This window comes from Choristoneura fumiferana, chromosome 4 (assembly GCF_025370935.1).
Source record: "Choristoneura fumiferana chromosome 4, NRCan_CFum_1, whole genome shotgun sequence".
In the NCBI taxonomy this organism is placed as follows: Eukaryota; Metazoa; Arthropoda; class Insecta; order Lepidoptera; family Tortricidae; genus Choristoneura; species Choristoneura fumiferana.
In genome coordinates this window covers 3,654,466-3,680,046 of record NC_133475.1, presented here as the reverse complement: position 1 = coordinate 3,680,046, position 25,581 = coordinate 3,654,466, and the positions used below count along the sequence as shown (strand labels likewise).

Here is a 25,581-nt window from a genome sequence, read left to right as displayed (position 1 = left end):
GTTCATAGTTCGGTAATAATATAATATTCATTAGTTATATATAAAAAATACCATACAAAACTTATAATTTAAAAATACTTATTATTTTATCGAACATCACAAGCTAGGTAGAAAATAGGCGGTTTTATGTCTAAAGGCAAAGGCGATCTCGTCCTGACGATTCTATCGATATAATTCTATTCATATTTTGTCCATCGTTAGACTATAAACAACACTATTCTTAACTCTAACTTCCTCTTTCAGCTATGGATGTGTATCTACCTATCGACGTCGCACGCTGCGCCTTCGCCTGCGCCCGCGCAGCTGGGCTTGGATATCATAGACCTGGCGGCCATAAGCAGGATGTCCCCGAAACAGCTGGAGATGCTGGCTGAAGGATTAGCAGCTGAAGAGATTATGAGGTATCTGTAGCTAGACAGATTTATTACCTTCTGAAAAAATACATTTTAAATAAATTTCGGGTAATTACAAGAAATTCACGAAAGGATGATGAAATGTACACAAGAAAATAAATAATGTATTATACCCAGGTATAATAGTAAGAATATGAATAAATTTATTTATAAACCATCATTGAAAATATGTAGGTACCTACATTCGTATTGTGAGATATCCGGCGGACCCCCGAACTAGGCAGAAGAGGAGCCTGTGTCAAATAACAATAAAAATATACATGGAAGAGAGTTTCGGTTAAACCGAATGTAAAACATATTTCAGTCCATCCTTAATTGACACCTTATTTATCAAAATTTGGTGAGTTATCTAGACGGTGGAACATACGTGTACTCTTCCTTTTGCTTTGCCGTAGTCGGGAAAAAAATGACAATCAGAATTTTTAAATCCCATATTTAGTAGGCTTTTCAGTCAAACCAACTAACCAGAGGAAAATAATATAGTTTCCAGCTTTAATCAGTAAAAATATTCAACATTTATGGTTAATTATTAAGATATGACTAATTAATCGTATTACAGTTCACTCACTTCAGTGTAATGAGAATCAGCACCCATAGGAAATAATTAAATATTATGTATGTTACTAAGGAAATTAAATGATGTTTTAATACGTAGATGGTAATTCTTTGAAATCAATTATAAGTAATTCCGATTGGTTTGTGATTTATTAATTAATAATGTGGATTTTTTTGCCCCAATAAATATAAACATAGTATTAGGTCTCAAACATTAAGGTTACTTTTCAAAGTTAAAGTTTTCTATCCTTTTGTCTTTACATTTATTATAGTGTCTACTAAGGTCCTCTTGTAACTATAAATCGTTCAAAGGCCAACTGGAAGAAATCACTTTAATGGATAAGTTATAATATACATCTCTTTATCTTGTTACCTGTTAATTGCGTGTGTTTTGTGCAATAAGGAGTTATACAACGCAATACAATATAAAAACAGAAAGACGAAGCAAATCACGTGCAGCAATTGCCATAGTGGCTTTAGTGTGATTTTGCAGGTGGTAGGACCTTGTGCAAGGTCCGCCCGGATTGCTACCACCATCTTGCTCGCTAATCTCGGATTCATCTCAACAGAGGTTTTTCCGAACCGCTGGTAGATTTTTTTTGACATTCATAAATGCTTGTTATAACCTAAATTGAATAAAGATATTTTGACTTTGACTTTGAATCCTGCCGTGAAGCAGCAGTGCTTGCACTGTTGCGTTTCGGCGTGGAGAGTAAGACAGCCGGTGAAATTACTAGCACTTCAGGTATCCCATCTTAGGCCTCTAGGTTGGCAACGCATCTGCAATACCCCTGGTTTATGGGCGGTGGTGATCTCTTATCATCAGGAGACCCACTTTCTCGGTTTGCCATCCAGTCGAATAAAAAAAAAGTATTTTTGGTGTGACCTACGAGTATTTCTGATGAGTTCCATTTTTAGATATTTTTTAATCTACATAATTGTTGTCGCGGAGTAAGGTAAATTAAGTTTATAATTTATTTAAGGGTTCCAGAGCCAAAATGGCAAAAACAGACCCTTATAGTTTCGCCATGTCTGTCTGTCTGTCTGTCTGTCCGTCCGTCCGCGGCTTTGCTCAGGGACTATCAATGCTAGAAAGCTGTAATTTTGCACAAATATATATGTAAATTATGCCGACAAAATAGTTCAATAAAAAATTAAAAAAAAAAATTTTTTAGGGTACCTCCCATAGACGTAATGTGGGGGTGTTTTTTTTTCTCATCCAATCCTATAGTGTGGGGTAGCGTTGGATAGGTCTTTTAAAACCACTAGGGGTTTGCTCAGACGATTTTTCGATTCAGTCATTTTTTTGCGAAATATTCAACTTTAAAGTGCACATTTTCATGAAAATCGAGCGTCCCCCACCCCCCTCCCTCTAAAATCTAAACCGGTGGGTAGAAAAATTTGAAAAAAATCAGAATGGTAGTAAGTATATTAAACTTTCAAGGAAAACTATAACGGCTAAGTTTGCTTGAGAATTATTAGTAGTTTAAGAGTAAATAGCAGCCTACGGTATAAAATATACCTAAACTTGGAAGATTCCGTATAAAATACAAAATCCTTAGAAAAATATTCGTTAATGGCTACGGAACCCTATTTTGAGCGTGTCCGACACGCTCTTGGCCGGTTTTTTGATAATATTTTTTTCCCCCAAGGACGAAACGATCCTCCGCGGCAGCTCTATCATCAGTGGTGTCAAAAGCATCTTCAGCTTCTTCAATAGGAAGCAAGATCGGTCTTCTAGGCCAGGCTTCGTCAGGGGCATTGACCTTTATAGCATCAGCTTCAAGCAAGTCTGGACAGCATGACGAACACCAAGGCTACTCTTATGAACCGGTGAGTTAAGTTCTTTACTCGTTTTGCACGCATGCTGATATTTATGGTTCTCTATCGTTTGCCAGAATTTTATTAGCCCATAATGTATCTTTTCCATAATTTTCATTTGCCATAAAGTAATTTTATTTCTGAAGTAGTGTTTTCTTCAGAGTTGATATTAAACAACAAAAAGTGTATGAGGCGAGTGTGAATGAAAGTGTTGGAAAGGGTAGACCTAGGCGGACGTTTCAAAACGAAATCAGGGACGTCTTGAAAAAAGGCCAGGTCAAGAGTACCCTAAACCGAAGAGCATGTATGTAAGGATCGTAGCAAGTGGAAAGAAGTGGTCTCTGCCTACCCCTACGGGAAAGAGGCGTGATTATATGTATGTATGTATGTGATATTAAACTAACATAACCTAACCTACTGCATTCTACGAGCCTAAGATGACATTTTAAAAAATCCTGAAATCAGCAGGGTTTTATATACATATTTTATGGCAAACGTTGGTATGGCAAGTGAAATTCGGGCAAGTAAATACGGCTATTTATACTTCTCTGTGTACGACTTGTAGGGAGCTGTATTAATATGGAAGGGTCCAGTAACACAGGGCATTCTAGTACGGGACACTTAGTTGTAACTACTCTGTAAAAAAAATATTTATTATTATTTAAATTTAAATTTTACATATATACGGACGCGTTGGAAATATTTCCGCACCTGATTATTTGACATTATAGAAAATGAAGGGTTAACTAACCAGTTAACAATACCACATCGAAATCATAACGTCGTGCATGCTTCCGCAATAGTATATCTATTGTAGTACATGCCAATGTATATACAAAACAAGGTTCAAAACCGCGTGAAGGATTCCAGCAAGCTAGGTGCACAGATATTTCCGATATTATACTAAGGTTCCATTATGAATGGATTAGATACAGTGGCGACAACGTCGCAAAATCAAAGCATCCCAGCTAAAGCAAGTGACTTTGGTGAATAATTTTGTATACTAACTAAGTTTAGTGTAACTAGTATTATTGACCAGGTTCAACTTAGTAGGTACGAGTTTAAACGAATCGATAGCGATTCACTAACAAAACGGTCGATTGTAATTAGGTTTGCACAGATATAGAATATACTAGATTACGCAAATGCATCTACTTCGCGTGTCCGAACCCCGACCAAAACGTCGAGGTTGGCCCCATACAAAGACTGACCGCTAACTGACTAATCATGACTAGTGACTGACTCGAGCCCCACGGCACGGGCGGGCGGCGCATTTGAATCGATTTTGCGCGGACATCGGGGAATTCACATCGCTAATTCGCTATTGAGACGTCATAGTAGATATAAAAAAGTGACACGGTTGGTTTTCATATCTATGTAGGTTTGTTTTGACTTCTGTGTTAATACCTACTACACGTTAGTTGAGTAACACGTTTACGTGAAGGTAAATAATAGAAAAATAACGGTTTAACGGATCATTACGTGTAGTATTTTGGACAGTGGAGCTTAACTCTAATGAAGTATTTATGTATAGGCCCCTTTTTGTGTACGTTGACAGCAAATACGTTTCACCAACGCTAACTATCACATTACATAAACTACAACAAAAACTAATTAAGGTCTGAGAGTACTCGTTAAGTGGTAGTTCCCTTAAATTTCCGAAGCATTTGAACTTAGATTCCTAGAAAAATAAAAAATTACTAATAATACTTATTACACTAGGTTAGGTACCATCAGCCAAATATGTGGTCTACCACCCTAGAGTTGATAATCGTTTGCACGTCACAAAACAATAATGCCAATAGACATGTCTGTCAAATTGAAAGTTCGACTGTAGCGACATATTCATTCGATAGGAACTTGTTTAAAAATTCATAGACCACTTATTTGGCTGATGGTACATACATTCAAAGTTGAGTATTATAGAGATATTAGAGATGGATGCAAATAATTATAGAGAAATAAAAAATGTCAAGTACCAAGACGCCTAGTGCAAGCCCTCATTTCCCACTAATGTGAAAGTTTGTCAGTCTGTTTGTTTATTACCTTATCACGTCTAAACCGTTGAACTGATTTAGATGAAATTGGGTATACATAGTTTGCAACTCGGGGAAGGACATAAAATAGTAAAGTTTTGATCCCAGAAAATTGCATAGTTCCCGCTAGATATCGATAAACGAATTCTGCGCGGTCGGAGTCGCGGACAACAGCTAGTCTTATATATTTTTATAATAATATACAGGATATTATTGTGGCAAATTCAGGAGTTGTCAAATACCGTATTGTGTAAGTCAGTTGGACCAATATTACTATTGTGAATGTGTAACAAGTGTGTGTCAAGTTACAAACCGGTTTCTTGTCTTGTAAATGGGGCTTGCCTTTTGTTTTCATCGTCATGGTATGTTAAAACTTAATGTTGTCTAATTAGGATTTAGAAGCTACTGTGCTCCTTGCAATGTTAAGTTACTGCTCGCTAAATATTTTTGCAAGTTACATTAACTTGACCTAGATTATGCCACATCTTGCAAATAGGTAGGTGTACGAGCACGACCAAGCTAAGTATGCACCGCGGACTTAACAAGAACAGTTTAAAAAAAATCAACAAATAGGAGACAAAAATTCATAAGGCGAGTATCGGCGACAAAGAATGAAAGTTGTCTAAAATTTACGTCTCCTATTCGTTGAATTTTAAATTTTTCGAACTGTTCTTCTTAAGTGCGAGGTGCAAACTTTATCGTGTTTAGATGACTTTGTTCCAATACTATATTGCTTTATAACATCTTGTATAAATGAAAAAAGTAAGTAAATAATTGTAACTAAGCGTTAATCCATCCATCATTGGATGATCGTAGGTGAAATGTATCACTAACGCCCGCTTATAGTTACAATTACTTACCTACGTACTTTTTTAATTTACTTAAGTATAAGTACGAGATGTTATAAATTTTATGTAAAGTAGTAAATGTAAACTTCTAGTCAAAAGACCACAAAAAGGACTATCACCAGGGAGCGTAACTTTGGTGCGGGTGACATTGACATCATTATGACGTGAAGTCACATACATATAGGGTGTTTTTAAAACAAAATTACAACACTGCAATGTTTCCTTATAATTTAGTGGTGTAGGTAAATGAAACAACACAACAAATGTTTCGTTGGATGGCAAAGTATGCAGACCGCTTAAGATCTAGATTGGCAACTCATCTGCAATTCCCCTGGTGTTGCAGGTGTCTATGGACGGTGGTGATCTCTTACCATCAGGAGACCCGCTTGCTCGTTTTCCATCCAGTCGAATAAAAAAAACATAATAAATCGCATTCTCGTTTTTATTTACATAAATGAATTTCACGTGTAGTTATACTGAGAGCAATACAAATCGAATCTCCCACGAGTTACAAATTGGCGTTGTACTGGTCATAATTCTCATAACTGAACCTGGAGTAAAATATTATTGAAGGTCAAAACCTTTCTTCATGTAATTTCTTTTTATGGCAATGACTGTAAAATAGTTCTTTGCGTAAGAATTCCTAATCCCAAAACCATCAATGAAAATTTACTACGTTCTATCTGACATTGATTATATCAATAAAATAAAGAGGTCTGGATAAAAACACTGTAGGTATTTAGGTTGACATCATACGTCTGTCATCGGCACCAGTTACGCTCCCTGCTTATCACGCTAAAACACACGAGAAATATTTACTCGTGACCACGGCCACTGTAATGTGGTCGAAACGTCGAGGTAAATATTACTCATGTGTTTTAGCGTGATAAGTCCTGTTTGTGGTATTTCGACTATGATTAAAAATCACGTCAGTTTAAAACGTTATAATGTAAGCTTATTCATCATCATCATCATCATCATATCACTAAGACGTCAACTGTAGGACGTGGCCTCCCCCGTAATAGCCCTTCCAGTTGCTTCGGTTGGAAGCAGCCTACATCCACAGGGAACCCGCAGCCTTAACCAGAGGCCGTATTGCCTAACGTTTCTGACGCTAACAATCGCAATCGAATGACAGTTTTTGTATGCGACATCTGTCATTCGATGAATCAGAATGTCATCAGAAATGTTAGGCAATACGGCCTCTGGTTTAAGATTATTCATACCTACTTTTTATTCCATAGCACGATTCCAAAGTCGATTTCTGGGGTCTCAAGAAATCCATTCTCTACACGCTTCTGCAAGCCGTGAAGGCTATCACAGGAGGAGTGACCATCCTGAAGGGTCAACTCATCAAAGGAGGTGGACACCTGGCAGCGACGTTGGGGAAGGTCATATCGGTGAAAGGAGAAGCCGTTAGCAACTTCGGGAAGAAGATTGTAAGCTCAGCTGCTTTAAGCCATAAGAAGCCTTCTGGTAAGTATCTGTTTTCAGCAATAAAATGTTTACTCCATATTTTATAATTCCGCTTATGTATTGCGTCGGTCTTTCCTTTAGTTAGGAACATCACCCATTATACTTAATTGTAAAATTTTTGTATGAGAAAGTTATGTCGGATTTTAAAAGTAAAAGACTAGGATGACCTGTACGCTTACTGTATTTTCCCGTTCACAAAATACGTTCACGTTCAAATCTCAATTTGTATGGAAACAGCGCCTCTAGCGGAAAGTTTGCACAACAACTTTTGTGAGTGTTGGTTTGCTACGTAAACTATTTCGTCTGCGTATCGTAACGAAAACGGGTGACGACGCCGCACCGTGGACATGTGGCGGCTACGTATCGACGATCAAACGCTCGATTTACGTCTTCGAATAGTAAACGAATGTTTTGTGAAAACGCCACACTAGAGGCACTGTTGCATGTAGTTGTGCATAGAATTGATATGGGACTTAATTCGAATACGGAACGTCGAATCATCATCATCATCGTCATCTCTTTAGTTTTTACCTATACACGCGTACAATTCCCAGTATTTGATAGAAAAAAGTGTGCATAAATGTCTGATATGTCTTGATTTCTAGGACCGGTTAGACATGTCAAATAGTTTTGCACTCTCCGCTGTGGCAGAAATATTAATGCAGTTGACTATACATGCCGAAATCGTGATTATATCGTAACAAAAAAGTAGTGTTAGTGTTACTCAATTAAAATTTAATCTTCACGCTTAGAATATTAGTACCTAGGGTTAAAGTTTAATGACGAAATGCCAAAGTCAGCAATTATGCATAACCACGATTCGCCGAAATCGAAAGGTTTACTGTCAAAGGATGGAAATAAAATTTTATAGATTCCTTAAGAGCTTTACGTCAATAAACGATTGAGTGCCATTAACGCGCGCAACCGATTGTTATAACTTTACATGATTTGTGTACAGTCACCAGCACCAATATCTGACACAACAAGCGTGCATAAATATCTGATACGACTCTATTTCTAGGGCCAGAAGGACGTGTCAGATATTTTTGCACGCTCCTCTGTGGCAGATATTAATGCTGGTGACTGTACATTGCAAGATATTGCTTGAACCGTATAGTGGAGAAGCACTAGGTACCCAACGAGGTTTAAGTAAACGCTTAAGAATTTTCGTAAATATATTTGCTATCTAGTAGAAAAAGAGTAATTACAAGTTCTGCTCAGTGTAGATTAAATATAGACCAGGTATTGATGGCAAAATTACACACGATGATTGATTATGATGAATAATTATCCCATGAATCAAGTTGCATTATGATTTTAAATTATGATTACAATGTTATACATGAGCGAGGATAAATGTTTTAGGCACAGTTGACGCAAACTGTCGGAAAGTCATGTGATTACCCAATTATGTCATTAATGTGGTAACATTCAGGCGTTACATTTATTCACAATTAAAAAACTTCAATGTTTTCCTTAATTTATGACACAATAAGGAAATTAAAATGCAGTTAAATCCCGATAAAATATAGCATAAAATCATCTCCATATTTTCTCTGTGTCATAAACCATATAGTACCTACCTGCTTTAATATCTGCCACTGCGGAGTGTGCGAAATGCCTGACAGGTTCTACCGGTCTTAGAAGTAGAGTCGTATCAGATATTAATTTATGCACGCTTTGTTGTATTAGACATGGTGGTGGTGACTGTACCTATAAAGATGAGATATGTTAAGTTCGTATATATTATCATTTACAGACTTTCATAATGATGATAGGTAGGTAGTAGGTACTATTCTTGTTTAATATGTATTATAGTTTTTCATTTATAAGTCGGAAATATTATTATTTATTTATTTTATGTTTCCCGCATAGAATTATTTCTAGCCGACCATTGTAGAGATTTCTTGTGAGACAGAGTTCACATTAAGTTAATATTTTAGGTACCCAAGTAGTTCCACCGCCAATGATGTACAAGCGAGCAGATAGAGAAGCTAGATACGAGGTGACGGAAGCGAGAAGATTTGTGTAGTTCCGACAGTTTTGTCAAATTCAAATTACTTTATTTCGCATAAAATGTGGTGTATACAATGGTCTTATAAATAATTTAGTCGCACACATTTCTCCAGCATCTGGCAGGCAAAATTTATGTATATATGCTCATTAAGTAATAAGTTCTAAATAAATGATTTATAAATGTCATTGGGCAAATAAATAGATGATGATTAATAAATGTGTTGGGATTGTCGTTGGGCTTCAAGCGAGTGTACAGTCGCAAGGATATCGAAACGGTCAAAGTTACAAAACGTCCGACTCGCACTTGGCTATTTCTTACTGCATGGTGTGCCGTGAAACTTTGATGAACGAAAGGTGTGCCGTTAAAACCAAAAAGTTGAAAACGCCTGCCTTAAGGATCGAAAAGTTCTTTTTCTTATATATTACGTCTTAAAAACAATACCTGTCAGCTAAGTCTAAAGGCAGCTGGGTGTTGATGAGTCAGAGTCGGGTATTCTCTTTTATGATTGGTTTTTGGAGTCTTTTTGTATTTTTTATTTCAACTCCAAGTTTGTTACTTTTACGGGTATCCCGTGAAAACCATATCGAAAATACAACTGAGACATGGATGCACAGAAAAACCAGAAAAAGAGACCAGCGCTGACCTGAGATATGTGTGCATAGGAGAAATTTGTGTCTAGACTCCTGTCCATCGGTGGTGTAGGGGCTATAGCACTCAGCACGTATTGCTGAGGACCTGGGTTCGATTCCCAGCGCTGGTCTCTTTTTCTGGTTTTTCTGTGCATCCACGTCTCAGTTTGTATTTTCGATATTCTGTTTTGCATAATATAGATGACTATAGCTGTCACCCGCGACTCCGTCCACGCAGAATTCGCTTATACTATGCATTTTTTTTATGAATAAAAAATAACCTATATCCTTCCTCGAGACTCCAACTATCTCTTTACCGAATTTCATAAAAATGGTTCAGCGGTTGAAGCGTCAAAAGGTAACCGACAGACAGACAGATTTACTTTCACATTTATAATATTAGTAGGGATTGATGATTTACGCGACAACACTAAGCTTCCATCCTCACCACTATAGATGGTTGGCAGTGTTCTACTGTGCATTTTTCCAGAATTTTCCTGCCTCTCACAGCAAAGCTCTGGAATGAACTATCGCCTGCGGTATTCCCGGACCGATATGACTTTCAAGCTCAAAAAAAAGAGCGTACTCCTACCTAAAAGGCCGGCAACGCACTTGTGACTGCCGGTGTTGCAGGTGTCCATGGGCCCCCTATACCATAAAAAAAAGATTTATTGTAACATTCCAGCAGCGCCGGTGTACGGGCCGCCGCCCGCGCACCTCGACTACCCGCCGAGCGCGTACGGCGCGCCCACTGCGCCTGCGCACTACCACACCGCGCCCTCCGCACCGACTGGATACGCTGCACACAAATACCCTTCACACTTAGACGGTAAGACCCTAAGCCCGATTTACACCGCGAGTAGAGCGAACTCCACACGAAACTCAGTTTAACTTACATCGACCAAACTTCATCATTGACATCTATCTACACTAGATTGTCGGCACTAGACTGGATGTTTGGAACAAAACACGCGGCGCATCAATCATCCATTATTACTTTGACAGGAGATCAACAAACTATAGTGAAAGGTTCACAAATCCGCTCTGTGAACAAATTTTGCGCGCCGTTTTGATTTAAAGAACATGCAGTCTATAAATGTCGATGAACTTCATAGAGGTTCGGTGTACGTATTTTCATTCAGCCGATCGTTGTACAGTCGACCAAAAAAGTGCTTTACCAATTTTAATGACAGTTCCTACTTCAGAAATAAAACAATAAGGCTGATCGTCATATTGACTTGTGAGTGAAGGCTTTGACGTTTTAAGCGCTACTTTTAACTCCACCCTAAAACAGTTAAAGTAAAATAAAGAGTTTTAAAGTAAAAACGTACAAACGATAAAACTATGACCCAAATGCAAAAGAACTCGTCCATCCAAGCACGCAGGAAAATATTTTTTACTTTCAATTTCTATTAAAGCATCAGTTAGAATCACATAATTTTAGGTACTGAGGTTTTCTATCCAGATTGTAATTATTCAATCAATGACCACAATTACTTCAAACAGAAGACCTAGGTCCTCTGGTAGCTACCACAAAGAGTAGACAATTGTTTTATTGAAAAAAACTGATACTATTTTACAAACATGGAAACGGAACTAAAATGCGGAAACTGCTTTTCCAATAAAAATGTACCAGCAACAAACTTAATCCTCTATCATTAAGGGAGTGTTACGCAATCACTGAGGTAACAAACTGGAAAGAAGTATCCAATATGGAGGTAGGAAACTAAGTTGCGTAAACGCATATTGGTAATGACAAAAAAGTGATACAAATAGTCGCACCGATTATAATGAGTTGGACGGTTAGTATTAGGGTCTCTACCCACTATGGCGTATCATGCCATGACCGTAATAGGGGCGTGTCAGGAACGGAATGACGGTTGGTTAGTAAACAGCAAGTGGGCACAGTCTCATACTTTTCAATACAAAGAATAGGTATATTTTTGCCTGACACTATTACGGCCACGGTATGACAAGCTGCAAGTCACGCAAAGGGCGATGGAGCGGGCGATGTTGGGCATATCTCTCCGTGTCAAATTCCGAAATACGGAGATTCGGAGACGAACAAGGCTCACCGATATAGCCAAGGTGCCGGCTGGGCTATGCCGCAGGAGAGGCCGTGATGGAGTGGAGACCGTTGGTAGACAGGAGATGAGGTGGACCGACGACCTGGTCAAAGTGGCGGGAAGGTGCTGGATGAGGAGAGCACTGGAGCGAGATGAGTGGCGAGCAATGCAGGATGCCTACACTCAGCATTGGGTGGCTATGGGCTGAAGAAGAAGGAGATGATAAGGTGTAATGCGTAGAGACCTTTCTATTAAAGTAGCCATGATCCATGGTTTACTCGCCGTTTAATTTGAAACAAATTGTATCAGCGTCCTTACCAAGCCTAACCTAATCTTCTTTAAGAAATAAACAAAAATCAAACCCGAAAAGATTCAAGAGATTAGTGCGTGGGAACAGTCGGCAACAAAGATACAGGACTTTATTGCCTAAACATTAAGGTCGTGTATACATATTTTTGGCACTTTGTCTGTATTCATATCTTTGTTGCGGACTGAAGAATACTGCTTCTAGTTTATTCACACAGTTAAAACTTTATGCTATTGTGGATTAGTGTACCGAAACAAACATGACATTCCCCGTGAGAAGCGGAAGGAACCATTTTCTTTACATGATGTGTACCAACTTTATTTTTCCTTTACGCAACGACTCGAAAAAAACAAATAAATACTAGAAGCAACCAAAAAATCTTTCGGATGATTCTAATATGAAAATATATCTGGTATATCAGGAATTCCAATTTAATCCTTAAATAAGTGTTTATGTCATAAATCTTGAAAAATAACAACTTAAAAATAAAGCTGAATATAATTATAATATACTCGTAACGATCTACATATATCGTAAAGTAGAAAAATAAATAATCAGTCAAGCTTGATTGAAGTTACTAAAACTTGTAAGTACTTTGTCATAGTAAACAACATTTAGGGAGAAGGCAATAAGGTATTCGCTACTTTTGAACATCTGAATGTATGATTAAGTAATACTTAACTCTAAACATGTGAACCGAAAGGTTGATTGACGTAAACTTAAGAGCAATGGTCAAACACTCAGCCAAACAGGCAGGAACTAAATATGAATGCTATGATGCAACCGTAACACTTCCATGTGAATCCTCAATATTACAACATTTGCTGGCTAAGGCAATTAAGTATAATTCATTAGCCTCACAGATCGAATGAGGCTTAATTATAGTCGTAGTGCTATTTACGTTCATTCATAACAGTTCACTACCTATATGAAGTAGGTCTTTTTTCTAGTTTAGCAGGTCATCTGAAGACGAGGTGGTGATAAAAAAACCAAGTGATAAATTTGTGTAAAAGGAACATTGCCCAAATAAATGTGACGCAACAAGAATTTCTCACTGTATTTTGTAATAGGTACTGCCGAAAAACATCGCTTATTATTCAAATTAATAAAGAAAAATGCAAAAATAAATCTTACATGATAAATTATGAATGAATTCAAAAAACAATGACTTCGTAGATGACGCCAAAGCACTTCTCTTTTCTCTGCCAAACGCGGAGTTCGAATAACTCATGAATAATTAAATTTAAAAAGTGCATAACCTACTTACAACATGCTGGTAGAAGGAATTTTGTTTTAACTTTAAAATAAACACTACAACTTTTCTTTGACATTTAAGGAGACAGAAATTGATAAAAGTGAAGGTGTTCACAAACAGAGACTTTGCTCTTAAACAAAGCAAAAAATCGAAGAGTAAGAGTTCCTCCGAATTTTAGCACCTAAGTAGTTATCTACTAAATTTGCCAATAATGTCTTCAATTTAAATACTTGCTCTGTGTCAAAGATTTGACTAACTAAATTTGAATGAATAACCTAAAAGAACAGTGACCTAACTAACATTTATGGTTGTAGCTATAAAGAAGTATAAGTACCTATCGATTGAAAGTGCAAGTGTTTTTGATCCCAATGGCTGTTTTCTTTCAGAATTGATAGTGATGTCATCAGTCGTAGACGAAGTTTTAACTAACCCACCACCTCCGTACCCTTCTAAGGAACTCACAGAGCGATATTATGATCTCTTGTCAGCGCTTTGGTAAGACGATATCTTATGATATTGATTAATTTACAAGATTAATTCTATTTCTTTCGTAGTGTTAGTGTGTGTTCGATCTTCCTCATTCTCATTATCTATTGTGTGAGACTTTTCTTGTCATGTTAATCTCGAGTCTGTTAGCGTAGTTTCTTCTTCATTAAAACTATCATTTTCTCTTGATATTTCCTTTATTGATTTCTCTCATGGTCTAGTTTACGGTTCTCAGACGACCTTCTTATTTCTAACGCACAATTTGCATAAACGTCTGCTTTCCCTTTCAAACGGAAATAGACATTTATTTGTCATAACGATTACCAAACCTCACGAATAGTAAGTAAATCAGTTATTTTAAAATTTTAACCAATCATTTGGATTTGTCAACTGCGTTACATGCCATGGAATTTACGTGATGTTGTGAAATAAGATGATGCTTTGTCGTCTTATGCATGCAATGAATGTGTAATGGCTGAATCGTTTAAATTTGACGTGTTGAATCGTGTGCTGATATAATAACGTTTTATTGTGATTATAAGAAAAGTTACTGGAATCCCACGCGTTTTCCGCTCGGAGTTTTCGATTTTTCTTGTAATATAATAGTGAAACTAAGTGCTTCACAAGCAGATAAATATTTATTCTAGATAGCTTTGATACTTACCTTTTATGTCGTGTTTGTTAATCTACATAATTATAAAAGTGAAGATAAGTTACATCAATGAGTTCTATTTCTAATCTAACGAGATGTTTTATAGCGTGTATACATCGTTGATTATTTTTTTAAATATCACCTATTGCGGTCTTTTACATCTTACTACTGGGCACAGTTTATTCATTGCTTCGCAGGCGTAGGTTTCCTTACAACGTCATCTTTCACTGAAAATGTCATAATACATTTTAAAAGCAATGTATTTTTGCAAATAAAATTCGAAATAGGTACTTAGCGATGCGAGCTCAAGCTCCAACCCACACCCTGTTTGAGAGGACTTGATGCATCAACTACACAAACGACGGCCTTTTATATCAATTACAAGTAACTTCTTTTGTTGATGTTGTTACAGTTAAAAACATAAAAAAATGCTCTCATTCCCATTCCAACACATCTTGTTTAGCAACGATTTCGGATTTATAAGCAATTTCATTTTTATTGAATCATATCATAAACTCTTATTCCTCGTTGACACCCATCAATCCCATCATATTCACATTCTGAGTCAACACAAAATCTGAGTATTGCCACTAAAAGTAAAGATGCTAAATGCGCTCACGGCGAGTCAAGAATCAGTGAAAGTACATTATGTCAGCGGCCGTCAGGCCGGTTTACCGCCACTACACACATGGACGCCAAGAAACAAGGAAACATGAGGTCTTAATTACTAGAAATGAGATACTACTATCATCCAAATTTCATCCAAATCTAAAAAAAAGTAATTTCAACAACTTTTTCTGAAAACGCCCAAAAACTAACATGCAACAGTATAATAAAATACCAGTATAACATTAGCAAGAATTCTTCATTGCCGTGACAAACTTCTGAATATTTATAACCTCGTAAGTCCTGGCGTACTTCATAAAGTATACATATCAATTATAAGAATAACTGCCGAATGTGTGTGTGTGAAGTACAAATTTTTCAATGAAAAATAAGAACTTTAAATTTAAATCAATAATTTTCAGTCACAAATTTGGGTGTTCTCGGCTTGGTCTGTAGGACTATATGTATGTTTAAAAAAATAAACGCTTAGATAATAGAAATTATCAAAAAAAAAGGGGATAAAAGCTTCTTTGTGAAACTACAACCCAAATTCTCTTTTAGTGACAGTACACTTGTGCCTAGCAATACGACGATGGAAAAAGTAAGAAGCTTGCCCAAACAAATAACGTCACAGCGTGATCTAAACGTTGTTAAACCGTGCAATAATTGATTTTATTGGTAACTTAATCTGCCTTTGAATGACAAAGTAGTTTTTATACTGTGTCCAAGTTCCGTGACTAACAAACTAAATGCTTAGCTGTATTGTGAGACGATCTATTCAATAATGTTGTTCCATCGTATTTTGTCTGAGAAGTTCGTATTTTATCCTGCTTTCTCAATAAGCTTCAGTAAAGTTCATTAAGCTAGTTCAGGAAGCAATACGAGTATTACAACTTTTAAGACATAATACGATGGCAACACATTATTCACTATACCTTGTAATTTCTTTTGTGATAGTGAGAGCAAACTAATTCATCATCATCATCATCATCATTCCAGCCTATATACGTCCCACTGCAGGGCAGAGGCCTCTCAGAACAAGAGGGCTTGGGCCATAAGTTCCCACGCGGGCCCAGTGCGGATTGGGAACTTCACACGCACCATTGAATTGCTTCGCAGGTTTATCCAGGTTTCCTCACGATGTTTTCCTTCACCGCAAAGCTCGTGGTAAATTTCAAATGTAATTCCGCACATGAATTTCGAAAAACTCAGAGGTGCGAGCCGGGGTTTGAACCCACGACCCTCTGCTTGAGAGGCGATAGGTCAAACCACTAGGCCACCACGGCTTCCAATTACTTAAGGCAAACTAATTACTTAAGGTTAATAAATTACATAGCCATTAGATTTTAGAAAATTCTTAAAGAGAACCAATGTTTGTTAATTAAATTACCTAAACATTGTGATTCAACACCCTCTGGGATGTACTAATGTAAATTACGTGCAATTTCAAAATAAATAATACAAAAATGTACGAAACTACAAATGCTTTAAAGGCTTTTAGTTATTTTATAGTTTTATTTTCTTTGTATTTATATGTTTTTGTTAAACCACTCTCGTTTTCTGAACGTTATGTTTATTATTATTATTAGTGATTATGCCATTGTACGGTATAGTTGACTGTCGTAACAGTAGGTACTAATCTAATCGGATCTCCGTAACATTTTTTATATTTATTAGACGACCGGATAGCCAAGTGGTTAGAGAACCTGAACGAAGCTTGAGGTCCCTGGTTCGATTCCCGGCCGGGGCAGATATTTGTATGAATAATACGAATGTTTACTCTCGGGTCTTGGGTATTTAATATGTATTTATCTATATAAGTATGTTTATCCGTTGCCTGGTATCCATAGTAGCTTTGCTTAGTTTGAGACTAGGTCAATTGGTGTCAAGTGTCCCATGATATTTATTTATTTGTAGACTCCAAAATGTACCTAACGTTATTATTCGCAATTGCTGCACATCTACAATCACCTAGAAATAAATGTGCCGTACGCTTGTTAACAAATTGAAATTTTGTCAATATAATTTCATATTTCGTATGTCAGATCTCGAAATCTTCTTCTTCGTCGTATTCTTCATTGCTGAAGGTCGTGCCCGTTTTGATAAGCTTTTAGGGAGACGTTGACGAACTACTTCCACACCGCTCAGTCCTCGGCCTGTTTCAGAGCTGCAGGCAAAGTGAGTCCCGTTATCGCCTTAATTTGATCCGACCATCGGGTTGGCGAACGTCCGCTTGGTCTTTTCCCCTTTATCTTGCCTAGCACAAACAGTTTCGAAAGCATGATTGGAATTCTCATTATGACGATTTATCATAATAGTATGGTTTGTTGTAACATTTTGTGTCGATCGTCTATTTTTGACGCGCTTATATTTTCCGGCATAGGATTATTTCACTACTGGACTCAAACCACCTTTTAGATTGAGGAACTTCACACACTATTGAATTTATTTGCAGGGGTATGCATGTTTCCCTTGACCGAAAAAGTCATGGTAAATTTTAAGTGTAATTTTGCACTTTAAATTTACCATGAAAAACTTAGAGGCGCGACTTGGGATTGGGACAAGTATACCCATAGGTCAAGTTGTTTAACTTATGGTTCACACACACACACACACACACACACACACACACACACACACACACACACACACACACACACACACATACACGCGCGCATACATACACTACATACTCGCCACACAACTTGTTCGTTTACTTAGTTGTCTACTTTTTATTTCACCAACATCCCCCTTCCCATTTTGTTAAAAACTTAGTGATTTAATTAAATGAATTCATTCATTCAATTGCTTGTACCCCGGATCAGGTTTCCATGTGACAGGCTTAGCCTAGTGTGAACCCTATTTGTTTTTGCTTTTTTTTTTTAATAATCCCCTTTCTAACTGAATTGAGCCCGCCAAATGGTAAGATGAACATCATTAATTTTACGATACCGATTTAAAGGTCAATATAAAAATAAGAGCGTGTAATTTTATATTTAATTATAATTTCAGGAAACTGAAAAATCTTATAATGCGATTTAAATTGTTTTAACAATCAAAAGAAGTCTTCCTTCATAAATAATCCACTTCTCTAATTACATTATTATTATTAAGAGATCCCTTTGTACTTCTCTCTGTGTATCTGTATTTCTATTTTTTTATTTTTATGTGCAATTAAGTGTTAACATACGAGTATATTATGTATAAATATATATTTTAATATTTAATGTAAAACTCAGCAAAGTTCTCCAAATATAGCAACTTTAACAGGTAGGTATACCTTTAATGCATACGCGTTATCTCTCTAAAACCATGGAAATACTTATATAAAATTTTGTATCAACAAAACTTTCCTTTCTTATCTTGGCACTTTCATTCGGTGATCGATCATATTGATCATCTTGAAGTTTTCTTTTAAAAGTGTTTGCCTATATTTTGTGTGAACGTGTAAATTGAGTGTTTGTATAGGAAGTGTTTTGCTGGCCATCTGTTGCACAACGACTACCAGAGCGTGTTTTTGGGTGTCGCCTTAAGTACAAAAGCGATAGCGTTTTCTAAACTAATATTACAAATAATAACCCAACCAACTAAGAAAATTTTAAAAGTCGACTCTTTATCTCAAAACGGCCGAGTCAATTTTAAAGAAACTTAAGTGGAAAAAAGCCGCATCAAAATCTGTCCAGCCTCTTGGAGCTATGATTCCATAGACAGACTCAAACATAATGGTCAAACTTACAAAACCCCGTAAGGAGTTAAAACAGGTACGAATATTTGGGCTGTTTGTTTGTAATCGAGAAAGTGGAAAACTAAATCGCTAAGAAACGTAGTTTATCTCGGGAACGTGTAAAGTATGAACAAAACGCAGACAAAGTATGAACAAAATGCAGACAAAGTTGCAAGTAACGGGTAGTTTTAGGAAAAACACATTCAAACCTATAAGACCAAACGCAGTTTGTACTTAGGCCGCTCCTGGATGAAAATTCGTGCATTTTGACAGCTCGGTTAATTGTCATTACCACCCCGCGTTTTAGCACAACGAAAATACAAGTGGCAAGAATTTGGATTACACTAAATTTAGCATCGGTATTGTCTGTGGTTTTGATAAAAGTTTAACTTTGAGCATCACCTCTTTTAATATTAGTTGCCGAAAAGGTAATGAAGAAAAAACGCCCCAAAGACGCATAGAAAACTTAAAAGCGAAAAAACCCCACTGTTTCAATTTAACTGCCGCGTTTAAAGGCTCTTTTAATCTATATTGTTTATTAAAAACTAATTTATATAAGTATATATTTCTAAAGGTTTATTGTTACAAGCTGAAAATCTTATATTATTGCGGCAATAAAACATTCCCGCTCCCGCGACCGCTACCGCGGTCAATGCGATCAACACACTACATAAGTAGGTAGGTAGTGAAAGACAGCACCTCGTGAAAGGTTGGGAGCCGATGAGTGATATAATTTGAATCATCGCCGACGCCGGTGCAGTTATATCATTTTGTAATAGATAATAGAATGTAGGTCAATGAAACGTCTGGTTTACTTATAGCCAAGGAAGGAATTCCGCTCGTTTTTTGTTACAATAACAATACAGACCGTCTTTCATTTGAGGCTTTCATTGGAGGATCGATTTGGATTTATGACGAAATGCTAAGTTTTTAGTTTGCTCAATTTTTATTAAATCTAATTACCGTTACGTTCACAAAATAACACTGAACTCGTAACAAATGGGACGAAGCACAATATTAATTAGTTAATTTATTATTTTACTTAAGTATAAATGAAGAATTTAATTTATTTTCATCCCCTTTAATTTAGTTTCAGTTTCATTTTGTAAATAATACTTTGATTTAATAGAATAGTTTATCTCTAAGACGTAATGCAGTCAGTTAAAAATAATATAAAGCTTTTTTATAAGTGTTCTTGGAAAGTATTTCATTAATTGCCAGGAGCTATGTAGAGGTACTAATGAAATATACACAGAAAAGCTTCATATTGTTGTTTTCACAGGCGAAACTAGTATTTTTTTCAATCTATGATGAACGATGAATGATAATCTTGTCACTACCATGTAATCCAAATAGTCCCAGTCCAGTTCCAAATTGAAAAAATCATTACATTGAAGTTTTTTTTTATTAACTTTTATTTGTTATTCATTCTAGGAGAAGCCATCATACACCAGACAATTCCTGTATACTTTCATAAAATAGGTACCTTTTACATACACGCACCGCACATGACTGTGTCCAAACTGAAAAATGACGCAGCTGACGTAGAGTGCACCACACTCGATAATTAATTAATATTTAACATCTCAATATGACATACAACCACTCTACAGTAAAGAAAAAAAGCTGGAGAAAATCTCCATTTTCTTGTATACTGCTTGCCTCTCATTCTACCTGTAATGGATGAATAAATAAGAAGCTAAAACAACTGTGTTATAATTTTAAATATCAATAGACTTAAGATTTACAATGACTCTGTGATTGACATGACTTGATGTTCCGAGACAGGCCGGGGTAAACTGAATGGAGTGCACGCCGGACTAGTGATACTCACGCCGCTGGAAGATGGCAGCACCAGCGAGTCACACCACACGTCACACGGACATAGCGACACGAGCCATTCCGGCCACACCCCCCTAGAACCCCCACAGTCCCTCCTCCATACCGCCTTTAGCGCTATCAAAAGTGTCATCTCATCCGTCGCTCCAACCATAGCATCCCACCTCACTCAATCCATAAGCCATGAACCTGATACTTACCAACCACCTCCACCACCAATCCCTTCTTTCAAACCCATGTCGTGGGACGCCGTCAACTCCTACGGGGAACCAGCCATGGTCGAGGCGTACCCTGACTATGATCCACGCAACCCCCACCCACCTTTCAACTACGCTTCCAACAAAAAATCAGTTGTCCCAAGACCAGCCGCTTCAATCATCCACCAACCAGGCCTGACATCTGAAAAAATACAAAAGATAAACCACAATTTAAACAAAATCGCCGCTTACATGAACGAACACAATATCCAGCGGTCTTCAGAAGAACATCCAAAAATCACCGCCATGGATGTTTACAGAAATATGCTGGTCAAAGGTCAAATCCCATTGCTCCCTACTCCTGTTGTCACTGATAATGAGATTGGTGTCTTACCAGCCGATCTCCTCCCCTCTGAACCTCCAATAACCACGACTACAACGACTTCAACGACGACTACGACGACTACAGAAAAACCAACGACGACGACTGAAAGCCAGAAAGATAGGAGAAAGAAGGACGTGAAGTTTATCCTGAGAGGCAACAGGATTGTCTTAGTTTGAATACGACTGACAAGACTGACTGAGGTACGTGCGACAAATGACGGTGACTGATTTCTGAAAACTTATGACGTCGGATATAATCGTCATTCATAATACTCATAATAATTTCCGGTACAGAACATTAACTTCCAGTAACTTTAGAAAGAAATATACTTATATAAACATAATTGAACTGATACCAACATGTATAATTAATTATAATGCCAATGTAACGTTCAATTCAGACAATTGATGTAGCAGATCGAATCGATGTTTGCTTTTCTTGATCCTCTCCAAATAAAACAATTTGTCAACATCTTCATACTTGTTTTGCCCAGGCGTCTTAATATGGTAGGTATCTGAAGGACGTCATAGGTTTTCAGAACTTGACGTAACTAACTGGACGTAGAAGCACGACACTAACACACCCTGTTGTATGTAGTTGTAGAGTAGTTTAGAAGTAGAAGTAGTTAGATACACATTCTTACATTATTAACTTTTCTCTTATTACTTACTTATTATTACTCTTTTTATGTTCATTGTGTTTTATTTTCAGGATCTACATACCATTGGATTTTTTTAAGGAAAATATCGATATCCTTATCGCACGTTTGTGAAATAAGGAAAGAATGAATGATGAAATATTTCTCAATATAACGTAACTTTATGTTTATTTCATAATCAGATTGTACCTACATTGCCTTATAATATTAAAAATAATTCGATGTTTTCCTGCAGAAGTTCCCCAATCTAAATATTTGTCACTGTTGTGTAATGTTAACAATATAATTTTATTTTGAGCATTTGTGACTCATTAGTAAATACCAAGCGCTATAACATCTCAGACATTGATTTGCTGTCACATCTTGCACAAATCATAAAAAACTTTACAACTATACCTTGAAAAGTTCGTATGTGACACTCAATAGAAAATTGTCGCAGGGAGCCTCTGCTGCCTTTATCAAGATATTTTTAATAAGTGCGGCAAATGCTGACTGCGACATAGTTCTACCAAATGGCACATTGTATACAAACTCGCCAAGGTATAATTATGAGAAACCTTCTAGCTATTCTAAATTAAGTATTATTACAGATGTGTCAATCATTTGCCTCGACGGTCCTTTAGAGATTAAGCAATCCAATTTAAAAGTGGCATTACCAAACTGTCCATATCCCAAAATAAATATTGTAATCCGTTCTGTATTGCAGATGTGCCAGAGCATGATGGTGCGGTATTCGGAGGTGAAGACTTACAACAATACTACTATCAACAGTAACTTATTGGCTATTATACCAGTGATAACTAGTTATATTAGAATTATCGCACTTTAGCATTAAGAAAACACCTCTCGGTTCTGTTTCATTACCAAACCTTGCGTTGATAGAAACAGCAGCGAGCATAATTTATGAAGTTGAAAGATTTTTTTCGTAATATCATCTGTGGAAATTCCATTCATAAATGGTAATGATTATGTTGGATTTGAAACATAAGTAGAGTCAAATTATAGCTAAGTAATTTTATCAGATTGTACAAAATTGAGTTCAACAGTTTTGTAACAATTCACAGATCTTAACAATTTTCGAATGTTAATTTCCCAAGTTGGCTCCTTTAGTACCGATTATTGAAACCACATCGAAAATACCATTAGTGGCAAAATACGTCCATAATAAGTACTTTGTACCAGTAAATTACAAATGCTACAAACTGTCGTAATTGTTAGCTTTTTCATACAAAAAAGTGTAAATTACGTGGAATTTTAGTACTTGTAACGTTTGTATAAGGGGCAGGTCTAGTAAAGTTACAGAACTACAACTGGAATAAAATGTTGCAGCTGAATCTATAGATCTTGAATTGATAATCTTCATATATTCTCTTAATAATTCTTATTTATATAATAGGTACTTTAGAAACGTCTAAGAGCCAAAAGAAGTTAAATTCTAATTTTAATGAAGTTGTGAATGAGAAAATTGTATGACCTAGGTTAATTAAATTGTTATGTTATGTTTAATCAGGAATGGCTCAATACCAAAGTTACAGTGTCATTGGCTTTCCAATATCCTATCGAATAAAGCGTCTTACAATACGACAAATATCTTAATGAACGTGGGTGATGTTTGCAATGAGACGTTTAGTTTTATAAAATTTATTCATTATCGTCATTACCATATCAACCGTAGAACTTTCACTGTTGGACATAGGCCTCCCCCATAGACCTACATTGCTGTTATGGCACTGCCCATTGCCACTTCAACGAGTTAATTTGCTTAACTATGTCACTGGCTGTGTCGGCGACTCTCGTCTGGTTTTTCTATTAAATTATTATTTTGATTATTATGAGCTTCATATTATGTGCTTTTATCTTAAAACACAGTTTAAAAACCACGAACAAAACATATCATAACATAAGTATAACTTTGTACATATATCTCAATGTTTGTCAATTCTGCTTGTTTAATTATTTAGTACAATAAAGAATTTACAAACATACTTAATCAGCAACATTTACGACTAACTGTAAAAAGTTAAACTTTGCAAGATAGCCGCGTTAGATATGTATTGCCATGTTCATTAAAAATTTTGTCGCACAATATCATTCTAGAAAAATACTTCTTTGTAACTGTCAAAATCATGCAAATATCTGATTGTTTTTATAAGCTTTTGATTCATATTATTTTGCTAGCCAGTGTTATATTTTTTTGGGGATACAGCAACGAATTCGCGTAGTACTTAAATTGTCTTTCTAAGTTTTTATTCTTATTCTAAGTAGCTACACTCTTGATAAAGCGTGAGCACTAGTGAACCTTCATGACGATTTTTTTGGAAAAATAGTGTGGTAGCCCCTTTTGTTTTCACACCGCAGAGCTAAGGGTCTACTCCAAAATACGAAAATCGAAGTTCGTGTCGCTCCGTCCCTCTGAAACTTATACTAATATTTAATACGAGAGTGAGAGTGACGGTACGATACGAACATCGATTTTTCTTCGATATGCCCTCTGGAGTTCCAAAGTTCGTAGTTGACAATACGCTCCTGTCCACTCTCACATTAGTTGACCTTTGTAACATACCCACTGGAAGAGATTGGTCCGTCCTATTCTTACACCAGACACGGAACAGACTCTTAGTTCTTATTATTATTTATAATGCACAGGCATATAGCTGATGCGTGCATATCATTGTTCACTTGTGTAATTGTCTTCAAAGTTCTTTTTACTTATTGTACAAAAGCTGAAAAGTGTATTATTTTCAGTATTTTAGTTTAAAAAATCTTGGTATTTATTATAAACATTCATTCTTGTTTACAAAAAATAAAAATCCATAACGATTATGCAAATACCTATCTTGAAATGTAAATGTTTATTGTTTTAAGCATTACCCAGTTCAACTTTTAATTGATTAATCTTGGATTTTTTCTGAAAGTATGAATTTTAATCCCCAGTCTCACCTATTAGCTTTGTGGTGTGATTTGGATGGATAATCTATATAGAATACTAATTCAAGATTTGTATAACAACTGGTGTGGAACTTGATTTTATTTTGATCTTATTTATTCAAAAGTGTATGTAAATAAACGATGTAGTATTGTAGAACGAATTTATTAGTGTCGTTACTGTACATAACAGATAATGCTCAATTATTGTATTTATCTCATACGTTGTAGTAACTTTAAAATAAATTATTACTTAAGGGTATTTTTTACAATTTTTTTTCATTGTGCCTAAACATCCTCTACTTAGATTAATCATCTCAGATGACTCTCGGCCTATTTACGTCCCATGCAGGGCACAGCCCTCCTCTCAGAATGCGAAAGCTTGGGCCTTAGTCCTCATGCGGGCCCAGTACGGACTGAACTTCACACACACTATGAAATTTCTTCGAAGATGCTTGCAGGTTTCCTAATATTTATGTTTTTCTTCAATAGGAGTATTAAAAAAAGTTACACAAAATACTCCCAATTAACAATGCACTCTTATTAAGCTAAATAAATAAAAACACGCAAAAAACCCTTTCATTAAAGATAGTACGTATTTGTGGTAAAGTAAATAATACAAACCACTATCAAACTGAAATAATCACTGACTAATGAGAAACCGTGTTTGATTCCCAATATAAACT

General features: G+C 36.3%; 1 protein-coding gene across 4 annotated transcripts in view; it reads left to right on the top strand.

Annotated features, from left to right (window-relative positions):
- The window catches only part of LOC141427289 (uncharacterized), a 45,715-nt gene extending 20,566 nt beyond the window's left edge, over positions 1-25,149 (top strand). Inside the window, exons 2-7 of one of the 4 annotated variants that reach the window (XM_074086591.1) lie at positions 244-401; positions 2,621-2,801; positions 6,918-7,149; positions 10,484-10,624; positions 20,680-21,512; positions 22,677-25,149. In XM_074086591.1, the coding sequence (XP_073942692.1) occupies positions 244-401; positions 2,621-2,801; positions 6,918-7,149; positions 10,484-10,624; positions 20,680-21,488 (1,521 nt within the window). In that variant the 3' untranslated portion in view covers positions 21,489-21,512; positions 22,677-25,149. Of the gene's footprint in view, positions 1-243; positions 402-2,620; positions 2,802-6,917; positions 7,150-10,480; positions 10,625-13,809; positions 13,919-20,679; positions 21,513-22,676 lie in introns of all 4 variants that reach the window. The other 3 variants (XM_074086590.1, XM_074086592.1, XM_074086593.1) reach the window with 3 other exon arrangements.
- Positions 25,150-25,581: the final 432 nt, after the last annotated feature.